At 41.2% G+C, this 13676-nt stretch overlaps 1 protein-coding gene and 1 pseudogene across 1 annotated transcript; both read right to left on the bottom strand.

Annotated features, from left to right (window-relative positions):
- Positions 1-7332: 7332 nt before the first annotated feature.
- On the bottom strand, positions 7333-7928 carry LOC126764693 (uncharacterized; annotated as a pseudogene).
- Positions 7929-11043: 3115 nt separating this feature from the next.
- Positions 11044-13435, bottom strand: LOC126764692 (uncharacterized protein K02A2.6-like). Its single transcript, XM_050482345.1, has 4 exons — positions 13037-13435; positions 12157-12889; positions 11921-12084; positions 11044-11637 (listed from the first exon to the last, which is right to left on the bottom strand). The coding sequence occupies exons 1-4, from the start codon at positions 13148-13150 to the stop codon at positions 11044-11046; spliced, it is 1605 nt and encodes a 534-aa protein (XP_050338302.1). The 5' UTR covers positions 13151-13435.
- Positions 13436-13676: the final 241 nt, after the last annotated feature.

The raw sequence follows: 13676 nt of genomic DNA, 5'->3' as shown, positions 1-13676 counted from the left end.
TTCCAAAACAAAGAATACTATAATTCCAAGCGTTTCGACTCCCAAACAGGGTGAAAGTTTCAAAGCAAGTGGTAAGTGCAAGGGTGTATTATTCACCATTAATATTTCTCAAGTTGACCCAATCGGTGGTAGACCTCTGCGTAAAACAGTGTCCTGTATGAACTACTATTGCTACCGTAAAATGACAAGACATAACAATTTTAACACTTTAACGTAGATATAAAATGTAATAAACCAACTTAGTAGATCAATATGCAAAAGTTTAATACGAGAGATTGGTCTACATCCGTAATAATCAAACTAAATTGAGAGCTGAAAGTTACGTTCATCTTCAAGATGCTTTACAAGCCAATGAACACCGCAATGGCATTGGGCAGTTGGTTATACTACCTTCCTCATATTTATACGAAAAATCGCAAGACGCCATGATTTACGTCAGAAATTGCGGCAAACCTGATTTATTATAACTTCAACATGTAACCTAAATTCATCCGAAATCAAAGAAAATATTAACACCAATTTAACTCCGCAAGACACATACGATATAGTAGTTAACAGTGTCTTCCATTTAAAAGTATAGAAACTCCTGCATCTCATTAATAAGTCTCATATATTCGGACTGCCGCGATGTCACATGTACACAATAGAATGGCAGAAACGTAGCTTGCCACATGTACACCTGCTGGTGTGGTTAGTGAACAAAATTAGACCAAATCAAATTGACAGGGTTATTTCAGCTGAATTACCGGATAAAGATGAAAATCATATACTATACGAAATCGTAAAGAAACATATGGTACACGGGCCTTGCTGGACTTTACACCCGAATTCTTTATGTATGCGGGATTCTAAATGCAGCAAAAAATTTCCGAAGTCGTTCCAAGCTCAAACAAGTACTAGCGATGACGGATATCTCAAATATCGTCGCCTATCGCCAGAACAGCGTGGGCAAAATTCTACCGTCCGAAACCATGATGTTGATAACCGACGGATCGTTCCCTATTATCCGCTCCTTTTGAAAATACTACTAACTCAGATTTAACTAACAGTGCTGAATACACAAGAGAAACATTATGCGATTATATAGATATTTTTTACTACGACACATACTACTAATACAGAAATTATAAAGTCATGTCTAGAAGACGTTGTCGTTCGAACAAAGGTCGTAATACAGGTGATGCCAAAAGAGTGCGTTCAGGAAAAAAATGAAGAATCGTCAACGGAACGTGAGGCTCGCCACAGTCAGGCTCGGGACAGATATAGAGCTGAGAGAGAGAAAGAACCATCAGTAGAGCGTGAGGTTCGCCGCAGCCGTGATCAAGATAGGCATACTGTTCAGAAGGACAGAAAATCGCCAGTAGAGCGTGAGGCTTGAATTAGTCAGCTCCGGGCTAGATATCGAGCTGAGAGAGAATCTTCAGTTGAGCGTGAGATTGGCCGCGGCCGAGAAAGGGATATACATCGAACACAGAGAGCCAGAGAATGATCAGCACAAGTTACTAATTCATGCGTAAATAAAGAAAATTCTGCCTTGAATTATGATCCTTCGATTTCTTACAAGCCAGATCGTATAGTATCAATAGGTACTATGTCAGTAGTGTGTGAATATTGCTTGGTATTGAAATTTAAGGACATTCCTTCCGAATATGTGTTGCTTACAAAGAAGGTCAAATTAGAAGAAATTCTCCCCCCACTTGAACCACTTTACGAAATAAGGACTACGAATTGAGGGCATGCACCTGGAATGTCCGGTCTCTTAATTGGGAAGGTGCCGCTGCCCAGCTGGTTGTTGTCCTCGTGAAAATAAAGGCTGACATCACCACCGTCCAAGAAATGCGATGGACGGGACAAGGACTGAGACGAGAAGGTCCTTGTGGCATTTACTACAGTGGCCATATAAAGGAGCGCAAGTTTGGTGAGGGATTCCTGATGGGAGAGAGACTCTATGAGCGCTTGGAGCACACCTATGAACGCCGCCACGTTGTCAAAATCGTGCTTGGCGAATTTAACACCAGTGGGTAAAGAAAGTATCTTCGGCACGACGGTGGGTAAATTAAGCCTCCACGAGGAAACATCCACAACTGGGTTGAGGCTCATCGACTTCGCCTGGGCCCGAAATATCTGCTATCTCTAGTAATAGATTCCAGCATAAGAAAATTCATCAAGCCACCTGGCTGTCTCCGGATCGAAAAACCACCAACCAGATCGATCATGTTGTTATAGACGGAAGACACGTCTCCAGTATTTTAGAAGTGCGTGCACCCGTCAACAACTCGGTATAAGGGAACTGGGGGACCGCATTTCAAATTCCTTACGTACAGCTGCAACCGAAGCCATTGGTTTTCGGAAAGTGCAAAAGAACAGCTTTTACGACGAGGAGTGCCGTGTCGCAGCGGAGAGAAAACGGGCTGCCTACCTCGCAACGTTAAGATCGACCACAACACGTGCGGGATGGGATAGATACCGAGAGTTGAAAAGGGAATCGAGACGCATTTGTAGACAGAAGAAGAAAGAGGCTGAAATGCGTGAGTACGAAGAGCTTGATAAGCTGGCCGACAGGGGTAATGCTCGAAAATTCTACGAAAAAATGCGGCGGCTTACAGAAGGTTTCAAGACCGCAGCATACTCTTGTAGAACCCCCAAAGGTGATATAGTCACTGATGCGCAGAGCATACTTAAATTATGAAGGGAACACTTCTCCAGCCTGCTGAATGGCAGTGAACGCACAACACCAGGAGAAGGAGAACCCCATTCCCCAATCGATGACGATGGAGCAGACGTTCCATTACCCGACCATGAAGAAGTTCGAATAGCAATTACCCCCTGAAGAACAACAAAGCGGCGGGGGCCGATGGATTGCCGGCCGAGCTATTCAAACACGGCGGCGAAGAACTGATAAGGAGCATGCATCATCTTCTTTGTAAAATATAGTCGGACGAAAGCATGCCCAACGATTGGAATTTAAGTGTGCTATGCTCAATCCACAAAAAAGTGAGACCCCACAATCTGCGCCAACTACCGTGGGATAAGCCTCCTCAACATCGCATATAAGGTTCTATCGAGCGTATTGTGTGAAAGATTAAAGCCCACCGTCAACAATCTGATTGGACCTTATCAGAGTGGCTTTAGACCTGGAAAATCAACAACCGACTAGATTTTCACCATGTCCCAAATCTTTGAAAAGACCCGTGAAAGGAGAATCGACACACACCACTTCTTCGTCGATTTCAATGCTGCTTTCGACATCACGAAAAAGAACTGCCTTTATGCCGCGATGTCTGAATTTGGTATCCCCGCAAAACTAATACGGCTGTGAACTGACGTTGAGCAACACCAAAAGCTCCGTCAGGATCGGGAAGAACCTCTCCGATCCGTTCGATACCAAACGAGGTTTCAAACAGGCCGACTCCCTATCGTGCGACTTCTTCGACCTGCTGCTGGAGAAAACAATTTGCGATGCAGAACTAAATAGAGAAGGTACAATCTTTTATAAGAGTGTACAGCTGCTGGCGTATGCCGATGATATTGATATCATCGGCCTCAACACCCGAGCCGTTAATTCTGCTTTCTCCAGGCTGGAGAAGGAAGCAAAGCAAATGGGTCTGGCAGTGAACGAGGGCAAGACGAAATATCTCCTGTCATCAAACAAACAGTCGCCGCACTCGCGACTTGGCTCGCACGTCACTGTTGGCAGTCATAACTTTGAAGTTGTGGATAGTTTCGTATATTAGGAACCAGCGTAAACACCACCAACAATGTCAGCCTGGAAATCCAACGCAGGATAACTCTTTCCAACAGGTGCTACTGCGGAGGCAATTGAGAGGTAAAGTCCTCTCTCCACGAACAAAAACCAAACTCTATAAGTCACTCACAATTCCCGTCCTGCTATATGGTGCAGAGGCCTGGACGATGACAACAACTGATGAGTCGACGTTGCGAGTTTTCGAGAGAAAAGTTCTGCGAAAGATTTATGGTCCTTTGCGCGTTGGCCACGGCGAATATCTCATTCGATGGAATGATGAGCTGTACAAGATATACGACGACATTGACATAGTTCAGTGAATCAAAAGACTGGCCAGGTCATGTTGTCCTAATGGACGAAAACACTCCAGCTCTGAAAGTATTGGACGCAGTACCCGCTGTGAGAAGCAGAGAAAGAGGAAGACCTCCACTCCGTTTGAAGGACCAGGTGGAGAAGGACCTGGCTACGCTTGGAATATCCAATTGGCGCCAAGTAGCGAAAAGAAGAAACGACTGGCGCGCTGTTGTTAACTCGGCTATATAAAAACTTTTCACTATATTACTATCAACAAGTGATAACAATGAAAGGAAATTTTTTTTCATTGATGCCCCAGGAGGTACAGGAAAAACATTTTATTCAATCTGTTTTTTAAAAAAGTGAGATCTACCGGAAAAACTGCTTTAGCTGTTGCGTCAACTGGCATTGCCACTACGTTTTTGGAAGGAGACCGAAAAGCACACTCTACATTCAAGCCCCTGTTGAAAATCGCCACCGATGACAATAAAAGCGTCTGTAGTGTTTCTAAATAGAGCAATGCAGGAAAATTGATGCGCGACTGATCATTAATAGTCTGGACGAAGCTACCATGTCAAACAAGACGTCTTTGGAAGCACTGGATAGGGCAATGCGCGACTTGCGCAACGAAATTACACCTAAGGGCGAAGATTTCTGTCAAATCCTACCATTCTGTCAATAAAGTAGAGCTTAAAACTAATATGAGGGTTTCGTCATCTTCACGTGAGAACAGGCTATTTCCAGAGAGTTACCACAAAGTTGACGAAGAATTGACCTAGAAAACCTTTGTGTTTTGATAGACAACATCCAAGAGTTAGTCAACAATATCTATCCTTACAATGATAACATAAGTTATAACACAACATCTTGGTTCAAAGAAAGGTCGATTCTGCCATCAACTAACTAACAAGTAGATAAGATAAATAACTTGATTCTTTCAAATATTGATGCGCCGATGAAAAATACTACTCGGCCGATACTGTTCTCGATTTGGAAGAAGTTATTTATTTTCCTACAGTTCTTTTTGAACTCTTTGAGCCCGTCTGGACTCCCTCCTCACAAAATGATGTTGAAACTAGGTTGTTCTGTTATTTTATTAAGATACATGAATCCACCTAAACTTTGCAATGGCACGCGTTTGCTGGTAAAATCGCTGAAAACTTTTATAATAGAGTACACTATACTCACAGGATGTGGTACCGGAGAAAATGTATTAAAATCGTTGACTGTTTTTCACATGGCCAACTGTACTTAAAACTAACGGGCGACTGGTTCCATTACTTCCTCTGGTAAGTGGTACTTTGTTTCGGCGGCGACCTCCTCTCCCACGTCTTCTTTGCAGATGGGGTGGCCGACGGGAAGATTCGAATCTGGTTCCGTCCGGAAAATGCCGCTAAAACGAATCGAGTCTCACTCGGTTGCCATGCCACCAATCTGCATAGAAGTTACCACATGCCGTGAGTCTAACTCGATCCTGGTTAGGTGGTAAATGTGAGAGGCGTCGACAGTCAGTGGACTTTATTGCGCCGATATTATATGAAGCCGGATATTATATATCCTAGGCAGTGTTGCGGGCCTATCCTTGATGATACGACGCGCATTCCCTTGACGTCAAGCGCCTCGTCCACACCTTCCTTTCCGATGGGGTGGCTGGCGGAACGTATTTAGTTCCATTATATGGCATGGGCTGTCCCAACGTTTACAGCGTATTACCCCGTCGCATTCATCCTTTGAGTGGTTCGAGGCGAGGCAATTGCTGCAATAGAGGTGAATTAATGTTGTTCTCAACTTAATTTCTGGGGACATCTGACGAAGCTTTGGGCACCAGCGAAGAAGATGACTGTCTATGCAAAATGGAGAACTGGTGGCCATCATTTTGAATAATTTCCTAAATGAAAAAAAAAATTATCAAGGTGTGAATGTATAAAATAAAATTAACATTGATTGGTAAAATGACAATCTTTGTGATAGGTCCACAAATTAAGCCGCGTTGAGTTTGGATGTCCACATCCTGAACTCGTTGGGTTAGATATATTTTGATGAACCTCTTCACTCATTTGGAGGTAAATTTTCATCACTATCTGCCACTAGGTCGTTGACTTGGACGTTCTGTTGAGAATGTTTCCATTTTTTTCGTTTTTGTAGTTCCTTTAAGTATTAGGTCTCCATCTCTGACAAAAGTGCTGAATTAGGCCTTTAATTTTTGCCATCGGTTTGCTAATGATAGCGGGCTCTAGTGACTTCTGGTTCTGCCGTTGCTGCCAGGGGAACACCGATCAGTAAATTGCCTGAGAGCCGAGAGTTTAGACATGCTTCTTTTCGAGTTAACGCTCTAGTGACTTCTGGTTCTGCCGTTACTACCAGGGGAACACCGATCAGTAAATTGCCTGAGAGCCAAGAGTTTAGACATGCTTCTTTCCGAGTTAATGGCGTAGAAAGTTCCTCGAATGTGTACTTCATAGAACCTAACAATTTTTTATAATGAATTTTAAAACAAGCCTCCCATATGAGGAGCACCTGCAGGAATGAAATGCCATTTTAAGTCAGGGCATGTCTTCAAGAAGGTTTTGAAATCAACGAAGTTAATGCTATTGTCCGAATACAATATGATACAAATCTTGCGTGAGCACTCATGAATGCGGCTGTAGATAAATTACTTGTGACTTCAAGATGGATAGCCATTGTTGAAAATCAAACAAAAACGCATACATATCCCTTTGTTATCAGGCAAGCTCTTCCTGTAAAGCTTTAGATGTAGAATGGACCAGTGAAATCTACTCCGGTTGACTCAAAGGGCTTTCTGAGATTTGTTCGTGCCTCAGGAAGTGATGCCATAAGTTGTGTTTGCTCTCGCTTTTTGAATAAAACGCAGATCTTACAATTTTGTATCACTGTGCGAATTAGGTTCTTTGCCTGGAGGATCCAAAATTGCATTCGTACAAGCCGCAGGACTAGTTGATTGCCTCTGTAGATGGAAGTAATATGAATAAATTTGACAAATAATTTTGAGAATTGACAGTTGTATGATAGTACAAGTATAATTGGGTGCTGCTCATCGAAGCTGAGAGAGGGAACATTGGTTAAGAGTCCTCCTTCTTTTATGACTCTGTTATCATCAATAAAGGGATTTAATGATAGAATCGAAGATTTATTATTAATGGGAAGATTTTTAGTTAAATCTGAGCATTCAGAAGCAAAATGTGCCTTTTGAGTTAACTGAAAGAGCATTTCAGGCGATGTAAGGGTTTAGTAATTTGGAAAAATTCTGTTGTAGAATCTGAAGATTCGAGAAATTACGCGGAGTACTCTTGAAAATTTGAAAAAACGTCCCAAAACGTCTTCGGTTCCAATAACTGATGCATGATACACTCGAATGCTCTTAGCCTCCAGGGTGGTCTCAACGTCTTCTGCAGAATTTTGTTTTGGCCGCTGGAATGGTTGAAGTTTTACTCACTTAGGACCACACCACCAAAGATCGTTCGGCTGCAAATCTCGAGGGGAGATTCCTCTGCTAGCCAGGGCGGCGGGATTATCTTAGTTGACATGCCTCCAGTTTTTGTATTCTCGCAAATTTTTGATATTCGATTCGCAAACGGATGTCGACCAAGTACATTGCGGCTTGCAAAAATATATTCCCTGATATACGATGTCCAGTTTCGGTTGAAGATATTCAACCATTTTAGCTAACACAAGAGAACCAGATAGTTCTAATATAGGTATTGAGATGGTTTTAACAGGAGCGACCTTAGTTTTTGCTAAAAGTAAGCCTGTTTTAATCTCGCGGTCTTTCACCTGCACACGCAATTAGATCGCTGCGGCGTACGGCTTTTCTGAGGCATCGCAGAATCCATAGAACTGTACTTGACAGTTCGGTGTATAACATACCCATCGCGGGATCCTGATAGTGTTTATATGTGGGTAGTTTTTTAAAAATGTCCTCCACTGCTTGAGAGATTTGGAGGCCAAAGTTTCCTCCCAATCGGGTGTTTTTAACCAAATGTCCTTCATTAAAATTTTAGCAACAAAGATTACTGGACTTAACCATCCTGCTGGGACGAACTATTTGGCTATCATGGACAAAACTTCTCTTTTAGTGAAAGAGGCTTAGTGGAAAATTAAAAGTTGTCCGATCGTTGTGAATCGAATTCCCAATGTTTTGGTTTCGCTACTGTTGTCAAATTCCAGAAAATCTGTGGTCAAAAGATGATCGTTAGGTATGTCTTTCAGAATTCTCTTGCTGTTTGATGTCCACTTTCTAAATGGTAAGCCGTCTGAGGCTAATAGTTTAATCAGCTAGTCTCTTGAATCAATTGCGGTGGAGACTTCATGAGCACTAGATAAGATGTCGTCTACGTCTGTAATAGCTCCTCTTATTTTTGCAGCTAAAGGGAACACTGATTTTGAGTCTTCAGCTAGTTGCATCAGGGTACGGATTGCTAGATACGGTGCACCATTGAGCCCGAATTAATTGAAACTCATTGACCTCCCCGCCCAAAGAATCTCTAATTCTCTAATTCATTGATAGGATGTATGTTTGGGGTTGACCAAAATTCGACGATACATTTTTTCAATATTAGCATGGAACAGAAATTTAAAAAGTCGCCATTTGGTGATCATAAGAGTGAGATCAGCTTGGAGTGCTGAACCGGTGTACAAAATGTCATTTAAACTTATACCATTGGATTGAGACATGAAGCATTGAAAACGACTCTAAGTTTAGAGGTTTTACTTTCAGGTTTGTAAACGGCGTGGTGAGGGAGATAGTAACTTTTGTACGAACGTTCTGCCATTTTGTGTGGAATTCGTTGCATATGACCGAAGTATATGTACCCTCTCAAGACTTTGCTGTATTCTTTTTTAACATGGTTTTGTTTATTGAGAGATGTTTCACTTCGGAAGTACTGTTTCAAAGTAATATGACGAGATGCTCCAAGATTAGTTTCTGCTGGAACAACTTTAAATGGCAGTGAAAAAATGTAACGCCCTTCTCTGTTTCTAATGCTTGTTTATGAATATAAGCTGTCACAATATTGTTCTTCAACGCTGAGAAATTGTATTTTAGGTATTTATTCTAACTCCCAAAATTTGGAAAGCTGATTATCTAAAAATATCTAGTTGAAACATATGACGCAACAGGGTTTGTCCAGAAAATAATAGGAGCAAGTCGATTTAAAAACAATTATTGAAGCAATCATTACAATTATTTAAAAACTTTCAAAATTGGATCATTCTTCGTCGATGCACAGCTTCCTTGAGAGCCGAGGTGCATGCTGCTTGAAGCTTTGCATCTTTGCCTCGGTATCATACTCACAGATTCATGACTCGTCACCTGTGATTACATTATTCAAAAATTGGGGATCACTTTCACACATGTTCAAATTTTCTTGGCACTGTTCCACTCGCCGTAATTTCTGGTCATCATCGGTGAGCACTTTTGGGTCCATCTTCGCGCGTGTTCAAGTGCTACGTCACAATATCATGAACCACATATTTTAATAAATTTAACATATGGGCAATTAAACGAATACTTAGTTGACGGTCAGTCAAAACTTTGCGCACACGAGTCACATTGTCGGTGTTTGTCGAAGTTGCAGGTTTCTCATCAGGGTCTTCATCAGCCACCTCTTCCCGGCCCTCCAAAAAGGCCTGGCGCCACAGAAACATCCTACTTCTTTCTGAAACAACATCTGGGCCAGCCTGCTTGATCCTATCAAACGTCTCTGTAGCAGATTTACCAAGTTTCTTCTTCTTCTTAATTGGCGTAGACACCGCTTACGCGATTATAGCCGAGTTAACGACAGCGCGCCAGTCGTTTCTTCTTTTCGCTACGTGGCGCCAATTGGATATTCCAAGCGTAGCCAGGTCCTTCTCCACCTGGTCCTTCAAACGGAGTAGAGGTCTTCCTCTGCCTCTGCTTCTCCTGGTGTGTAAGGCGTCGAATACTTTCAGAGCTGGAGTGTTTTCGTCCATTCGGACAACATGACCTAGCCAGCGTAGCCGCTGTCTTTAAATTCGCTGAACTATGTCAATGTCGTCATATATCTCATACATCATATTTCATCGTTACATCGAATGCGATATTCGCCGTGACCAATGCACAAAGCACAATAAATCATTCGCAGAACTTTTCTCTCGAAAACTCGCTACGTCGACTCATCAGTTGGCGTCATCGTCCAGACCTCTGCACCATAAAGCAGAGCGGGAATTATGAGTGACTTATAGAGTTTGGTTTTTGTTCGTGGAGAGAGGGCTTTACTTTTCAGTTGCCTACTCAGTCCGAGCACCTGTTGGCAAGATTTATCCTGCGTTGGATTTCCAGGCTGACATTGTTGGTGGTGTTTACGCTGGTTCCTAAATATACGAAACTATCTACGACTTCAAAGATATGACTGTCAACAATGACGTGAGTGCCAAGTTGCGAGTGCGTTTGTTTGATGACAGGAGATATTTCGTCTTGCCCTCGTTCACTGACAGAACCATTTGCTTTGCTTCCTTGTCCAGTCTGGAGAAAGCAGAACTAACGGCTCGGGTGTTGAGGCTGATGATATCAATATCATCGGCATACGCCAGCAGCTGTACACTCTTATAAAAGATTGTATCTGCTCGATTAAGTTCTGCAGCGCGAATTATTTTCTCCAGCAGCAGATTGAAGAAGCCGCACGATAGGGAGTCGCCTTGTCTGAAACCTCGTTTGGTATCGAACGGCTCGGAGAGGTCCTTCCCGACCCTGACGGAGCTTTCGGTGTCGCTCAACGTCAGTTTACACAGCCGTATTTGTTGTGTTTGTATTTATTTAATTATAATTCATTATAATTACATGTGTATTAAAATAAAGTGTTATACAATACCGAATATAAAAGCACGTCTGTACTCGAAGGTAGCGCAATCCAGAAGAAGGAAGTTGCGTTTTACAAACTGTCAGGGTTGACAACTATGAACACTGAAATCCAGTGTTGTACATTTTTAAGTTCATATCACATCCCCCCTCTTAATTATAGACTAATTTATTTATTTCTAAAATCAGGAGCTGTGAAACGAGTAACCTGTTGTCGCGATCGGTTGCTTCTACGAATCGGATTGCTTGAATTCTGATCTTCAGCAACATTTTCCTCTAATTGCGATGGTGCGCTGGATGCTGGATGAAACGGTGCAGTTGTTATGTTCGTAATACCATGTAACTTGCAAAATTGTTGTAATGCGTCGGATGTTAGCTGAGGTCCATTATCACTAACCAGTGTATTGGGAAAACCTTCTATGGCAAAAATTGATTTTAAAGAATGTATAGTATTATCTGTTGTAGTTGAAGATAACTGTGTTACGAATGGAAATTGCGAATAAGCGTCTATGCATATAAGCCACATAGAATCGAATATAGGGCCAGCGAAGTCGATATGAACGCGTTCCCATGGTGCTTTTGCTTCTGGCCAACTAAGGTATTGACGTGTAGGAGTTGGATTGCCAACTTTACAAATTTCACATTGACGTGTCACTTTGGCTATGTCGTCATCGATGTTTGGCCACCAAACGTGATGTCGTGCTAATTGCTTCATTCTTACGGTTCCCGAATGTCCATCATGTAAGAGTTCTAGAATATTTTGCTGTAATGATTTTGGAATAACAATACGTTTTACGTATGCGTGTAAGCAGAGAAGATTTTCGTGAAAAGTTAAAGCTAATCTCCGATGAAAATATGGTCTAATTTCGTTATCACCTGGCGATAGTTCTGTAGGCCAACCTGATTTAACAAAATGTTTAACTTTACGTAGTATTTCGTCTCGTTCTGTATGCTTACGAATAATATCAGCATTTATTGGTAATTGTATGTATGTGTGTAACATTGTAGCATGCTTCCGATGTATCAAATTGAATATCGGTACTTACAGGTAAACGAGAGAATGCATCCGCATTACCATGTGCGTGTGTATTACGATACTTGATATCGAATTGATATGCCATAAGTATGATTACCCAACGCTGAATACGATGCGAAGTCATTTGCGGTAGATGCTTGCTTGGATTAAAAATATTTATGAGAGGTTTATGGTCTGTAATTAGCAAAAAATTTCTCCCATATAAGTATTGGTGGAACTTCTTAACTCCGAACACTATTGCTAAACCTTCTTTTTCAATTTGACTATATTTAAGTTGATGCTTATCCATAGTTTTAGATGCAAATGCTATTGGACGTTCATTTCCGTCAGGATAAATGTGCGAAAGAACGGCGCCATTGCCAAAAGATGAGGCGTCGGTTGCTAGCGTATTTGGTAATTGTTCATTGAAATGTGCCAACTGCGTAGCATTAATTATATGTAATTTAAGATCTTTAAAAGCTTGTGGCTGCTCTGAGCTCCATGTAAAATGTACATTTTTGCGGCGTAGCTTATTTAGTGGAGCGGCTAACTGAGAAAAATTTGGAATAAAATTGCAATAGTAATTCACTTTACCTATAAAAGCTTCTAGTTGCGTTATATTCATAGGTGGTTTCAGTTGCTTAACTGCTTGAATGCCTGAATAGTCTGGAAGGATTCCCTTAGCGCTTACTCTTCTACCCAAGTACTCAATTTCTTCTTTCAAAAAGAAACATTTTTCCTTTTTGCACTTGATACCGTTGTCTTCGAGAATTTTTATTACTTGCTCTACTCGTTTTACATGTTCTTGCAATGACGGTGCGGTTATAATAATGTCATCCAAATAATTTCCACATCCTTCTATACCATTGAGGAGTTGTTCAAGATAACGCTGAAAAATTGCGGGTGCGCTGGCAATACCATATTGAAGTCGTTGATACTGGAACAATCCTAAAGGTGTATTGACTACCATTACTTGTTTGGAATCTTCATCCAACTCCATCTGTAAATAAGCATCTTTTAAATCTAATTTTGAAAAATGTGTACCGTGTCGTATTGTATGTAATAGCGACTCTCGTGTTGGCAATGGATGTTACTCAATATGTAATTGTGAATTAATTGTTACTTTAAAATCACCGCATATTCTTACCGACCCATCTGGTTTTGGTGCTAAGACGATTGGTGACACCCAGTTACTAAATTTTACCGGTTTCCAAATTCCGGTATTAATAAGCCTATCTGCTTCCTCACGGAATTTTGACATTTGCGCGAACGGTATTTGCCTGCTTTTATAAAATTTTGGTATGGCAGTGGTCTACATACGTATACTTGCTTTAAAATTTTTTATCACGCCAGCATTTGTATTGTTAAATACTGTTTCATATTTATTGCATAAATCTTCAATTTGTTTGATATATTCGCCTTTATCAACTACGTTATCAATTTGCGTAATTTCAAAACCGAATTCTTTGAATAAATCTAGCCCAAATAGATTGTTAGCATTTTCTATATTTGCAACTATTACAGCAATGCGCTTTTGCTTATTTCCACATTTAGGTGTGCAATTCACCTAATATTGGAATAGGCTGCTGTTCAAATGCATATAATGTCTTTGTACACTTTTCTAATTTCGGTCTATTCAATATGTGTATTTTTCACTACCTCACCCTTTGCGGCGCACTTCGAATTCTTAATCTTCACACTCACCTTCTCGATGACCACCAAGTTTGGTTTTATAAAAATTTTAAAGAAATGCTTGTAGCGGTTGATAATTCCGACTCAGGATGAAA

This window comes from Bactrocera neohumeralis, unplaced genomic scaffold (genome assembly GCF_024586455.1).
Source record: "Bactrocera neohumeralis isolate Rockhampton unplaced genomic scaffold, APGP_CSIRO_Bneo_wtdbg2-racon-allhic-juicebox.fasta_v2 cluster09, whole genome shotgun sequence".
Lineage (NCBI taxonomy): Eukaryota > Metazoa > Arthropoda > Insecta > Diptera > Tephritidae > Bactrocera > Bactrocera neohumeralis.
The sequence above is the reverse complement of the archived record's forward strand: the minus strand, read 5'-3'. Positions and strand labels throughout refer to the sequence as shown.